The sequence below is a fragment of the Populus euphratica genome, unplaced genomic scaffold, assembly GCF_000495115.2.
Source record: "Populus euphratica unplaced genomic scaffold, PopEup_1.0 scaffold243.1, whole genome shotgun sequence".
In the NCBI taxonomy this organism is placed as follows: Eukaryota; Viridiplantae; Streptophyta; class Magnoliopsida; order Malpighiales; family Salicaceae; genus Populus; species Populus euphratica.
Genome location: NW_011500122.1, coordinates 293,623 through 298,247, shown reverse-complemented (window position 1 = coordinate 298,247; position 4,625 = coordinate 293,623). Strand labels below are relative to the sequence as shown.

The window sequence follows — 4,625 nt, the reverse complement described above, 5'->3', positions numbered from 1 at the left end:
GTTAAAAATGAGACTAGCACTAAAGGAAGTGGAGAGTGTCAGAGAGCCTCATTTTGGGTGTAGAACTAACTTTTGGCATATTGAGGTTTCCATGGATGAAGTTGGGGATGTTAGTCATGATCTGGTTCTCCTTCTCCTTCCTCTATCTTCTTGGTGGCAATCCGTATGGAGACTTATGACTTATTTTCTCTTCTTTGCAAGATTATACATAATATTAGTGATTGGAATTGTTCTGCATCTTCCCATGGATGACCAAGTCATTGAGTTGTAGCACTGGTATCTAACTAGGAACATCCAATAGCTCTGTGGTACCTTTTCTACCACTGTAATGATTCACTCTAGATGCAGACTACACACGTGCTGTAGGACTATCAGAACAAAACACTAAAGCATAATGCAATCACACAACTCATCAAAGCCATAAAAGTCTAGAGGTTATTCTTGAAAAATATCATTCTTTTCGCGATTAAAGGAACTTTGAAAGAGAAATTTTGTGGAAGTTCCTGCTGAACTCTGGTTAAGTCCAGGCTGTATCATTTTTCAATTGTTTCTCTCTAGTGGAATATAACGAAAGACATGTTCAGAGCTCCTTCATTTTGGAGTTTACAATTGGGAGAATCGGCAATAGGACATGCATATAGAAAAACATGCAATTTTGCCATAACGATGAAATTTTTTAGGCTATAACTCCAAGTGGATTATCATTGATAAAACACAATAACATCAATGTATTTGATGCAATAAGTTTCTTCTGAACTTGAAAATCAGAAGTCACAGCTCGCAAGTCACGATCTAATGATTAGACAGATGAACAGAATTTTCTAGATTTGGATGAAGATAACTCAGACATAATTTTTACCTTGTCAAATGTTATAGGTATCTCAAGCTTTATAGGTATTATCCCTTGGGATATTTGGATATTTGTTTATATGTGACAGTTCAAAGTGTATGCAGGGTATTATACCAGTGGAATCCTGTGGATTTGGATATCGGGTTGTCTCATCCCTCCAAATTCTTCTTGCAATTATTTTCACAGCATGGATACTACACAGAAAAGAGAGCTGCCGACATCAAACTATAAACCAGCAGGTGCTGAACATACTACAGTAGTAATATTTAGCCATTTGCAGTTGCTAGTTTTTGTAATAGTAAATAGTTCGAAGGTTAGAAATCAGTTTGAGTCAGGCTTGAAATAAAAAGCTGTAGATTTAGCAAAAGCACTTGCTTATGCATGTAAATTTAGTCCCTACCATGATACATTCTTGTGGAAACTTCAAAAACAAAATGTAAATCCTCCTAATGTTCAGATTAGCCATCAAGAGCAACCAGGACACTAACATCGTTAGACATAAAATTATGGAAGTGTTTTTGGAAGATATTTTCCAATCTTAATACATCAGTGCACATAAACACCTGTATCAAACGAGAAATGAGAAATGGATTTGATAGATAAAAACTGGTAAACCAAAATCACCAAGTCTGATTAATGAAAATTAAAAGATATCCCAGTGATTCCTGGGAATTCCAAATTTCCCATCAGTGATTGCACTCATACATTTTTAAACTTTACAAATCTAAGAGAACAAAAGACAATTGAAAGAACAGAAACATTATCTGTGACAATTAACAAGAATCATAGTTAGCAAGGCAACAAAGGCTTCCAGTGCTCTGTGAGAATGTAGACACCAAATCCCTGCCTGAATAACTTAAGCGACTGGAGGGTGTAGAACATGATCCTGAGAGGTATCAACAACAGCGGGGGGCATGAACTGCCACATAGATATTCCAGGATAGCCAACGAAGGGCATCAGCTTGCTGCCAACAACTTGGCCTGGGGAAGAAAATGGAGCTGGAATGGCAGGGGGTTGAGGTAGGTAGGTTGGTGGAGGACTCAGGGCTTTCAGTTGCCACTCTAGGTTCTCCTTTTCTGTCTTTAGCTTCTGTTTCTCATCACGAAGCTCGTTCTTCTCTGCCTACATATACAAAGTTAAAAGAAGATAAACGACAACAGTACTTGCCAGGTTTCCTTTGCATAATAACTTATAGTAACAGATTCCATATAATTTATAGCATGCATTTTTCAAGCCTTTTTTAGGTGTTCCAGATTAAAGATAATGTCAAATTACTGAATACCAAATCCAAAGCACACCTTTAGTTCATCGATCTTCTCCTGTAGACTCTCATTAGACTCTTTCAGCTTCTGAGATTCATCTCGTAACTGAGTCACCATTCGAGCAGCATCAACTAGTATAGCAGATTTGTCCACTTTAGGAGGCCTTCCAGGATCTAGAAGAGCAGCCATTTCCATGAATCTGGAGTCCATGACAAACTAAACATGAGGGAAAACGAGAACAAAGAAGATGAGCATTAGAAGGGCTCTTTAGCATGCCTGTCATTCAGCCTATCCCGCCGCATTTTCTCTCTGCATGCCTTGGAGCCAGGTGCATTACCTGATCCATGCCTCACCCTGTCATACAATTTGTGCAAAAATAAAAGTTTGTGTAGAACAAAAGCAGAAATGGAAAAAAAATCAAAGAAATGACTAACAAATTATTATTGATCTGCGTACACAGTACCGTTTTCGAAACCCAATTTCCTTAAGACCATCTGAATTCTCAAATGAATTATTGAATTCCGCACTGAAAACAAAAAGGATAGAGAGAGATAATGATTAGAACATCTATAAAACAGATAGAGTTGATTCACTTACATCAAAACTAACATGCAAGAAAGCAAAAACTTGAACTTTGTGTGCATGCACATGAAATGTAGACATGCAAATAAGACATATACGGCTATTCCTATGATCAAAATCCTCATCCTTGAGCACACAACTTAGCAGAAACCCTCCAATGGTTGCAGTGTTGCTAAACATCCTATAGCAGCATCGAGAAAGATATACTAAAAAACCAGTAATTGGTAATTAAATTCATAATGAAAACCTAATATCACACTTAATAAGAATTAAATGGAACCATTCAGCCATATTAACTACTCATTCCTAATCAGAAGTAAATCCAAATCCCAGTACTAAAAAAACCACTTACAGCAATACCAATAAACCTGAATAAGTAAGCCAATGTCTGGATAAAAAAATAAAAAAGATCTCTCTTTTGTTGAAAATAGAAAAACAAATTAACAATCTTCCAACTATATTGGGGAAGGGATTAGATGATACTATCATCAAAACCTCAAAAAGTAGGTGACTTGTAACAGTGGAAGAACAATCATATTGCTAAAAAATCTCAAAAACTCATCAACAAATCCACCGAGTTCTATTCTAGCAACAAACATTAGCATGGTTGCTAATCAACAGAACTTGCAAAACCCATTTTGCTATTGACATCTCAATTCATACTGTCCAATATGCAACAGAATTCAGTCTTTTCAGACACCATACTAAACTAAATTCACAAATCAAACATAAATTTCTAAACAAAACAACAACAACAACGAAGCTACCTACTTGCTGTAATAAAGGGACGGAAATTGAATTTTACCAATCACAAAATGTTCATTGAACAAAAGGAAACATAAAGACACCTTAAAAAGGCAGTATCATTGAAAGAATGAGAAGACCAAAGAGACCCGTTTGGGGTTTCATCAAGAGATTCAAGACAAAGTTGTTCACCACCAGGGACAGGAACGTCTTCAATCAACCCACAATCAAAAACCCAGCTAGCATTATCATTTGGTGAAACCATCTCCGCCGGAATTCAAGGTTCCCGGTCTGTACTCCGATGAGTTGCCGTGGTGGAAAGAAACGAAAATGTTGAAAAAGACACGAGTGAATTTAGTGTGGTCTGTTAGGATATGAAAAGGAAAAGAAATGGAGAAAAAAGTGGAGAATAGATATTTGATTATTTTCAAGTGTCACGTTCTACTGTATTCATCTTGATGTTATATTCACCACTAGTCAAGAAAAAAAAGGTGAAGCGAACGATGACACAAGCAAGCAGCTCTTTCGATGGCCTTCATCATGTTCAAGAATAATAATAAGAAAAAAAAAAATCATTGCAAATCTTTTGGGAATATTGGGCTGTATGGCCTTCAAATTTTGGTGGGGTAAGATTTTCGGCTGGGTATTCTTTATTATAATAATTTTTGCGGTTATAATTTATAATAATTATTTTTAAAAAAATAAATTTAAAAAAAAAACAAGTGAAATTAAAATTATTATGACATAAATTTTCATAAGAAAAATTAATAAAAAATAAATTTTTATAAATAAAAAATATTTTAATTTCTATAAAATTATGATTCATAACACAATTTTAAATGGTGTTCAATAAAAAAAAATAAGTTATTAAGCTGGCCAAACATTTTATTTTATATGAGGAGGTAAAAAATAGTTGCTACTACAATACAAGACAACAATGGTTTTGGCCTTTTAATTTGTGCTTTTTAAACTTAATGGATGAGATTGATATAAAAATATATTTTTAAAATTATTTGAGAAAATAACTTTATTATGAGATTTTTGGTATGGATGAAAGATAAATATATTTTTATAAAGTATTAAATAAGTCAAGAACAAATATTTGATATCATACAAACTCATTTATCATCTTGAATCAAAATTACTAGTGTTGGATTTTAGGGTAGCATTTGGTACCATTTTGATT

The 4,625-nt window shown here is 34.5% G+C and overlaps 1 protein-coding gene across 1 annotated transcript; it reads right to left on the bottom strand.

The window, feature by feature from the left end:
• Positions 1 to 1,365: 1,365 nt before the first annotated feature.
• LOC105110158 (transcription factor ILR3-like) lies at positions 1,366 to 3,969 on the bottom strand. Its single transcript, XM_011005104.1, has 5 exons — positions 3,544 to 3,969; positions 2,577 to 2,639; positions 2,390 to 2,467; positions 2,150 to 2,312; positions 1,366 to 1,973 (listed from the first exon to the last, which is right to left on the bottom strand). Exons 1-5 carry the CDS (start codon positions 3,702 to 3,704, stop codon positions 1,707 to 1,709), a joined length of 732 nt encoding a protein of 243 aa, XP_011003406.1. The 5' UTR covers positions 3,705 to 3,969; the 3' UTR covers positions 1,366 to 1,706.
• Positions 3,970 to 4,625: the final 656 nt, after the last annotated feature.

Coding starts and splice junctions, on each gene's coding strand:
- LOC105110158 (XM_011005104.1), bottom strand. CDS start 3,704: ATGGTTTCACCAAATGATAATGCTAGCTGGGTTTTTGATTGTGGGTTG. Junction 2,640..3,543: donor AATGATACTGCCTTTTTAAG/GTGTCTTTATGT, acceptor TTTTGTTTTCAG/TGCGGAATTCAATAATTCAT. Junction 1,974..2,149: donor AGAAGATCGATGAACTAAAG/GTGTGCTTTGGA, acceptor TTGTATATGTAG/GCAGAGAAGAACGAGCTTCG.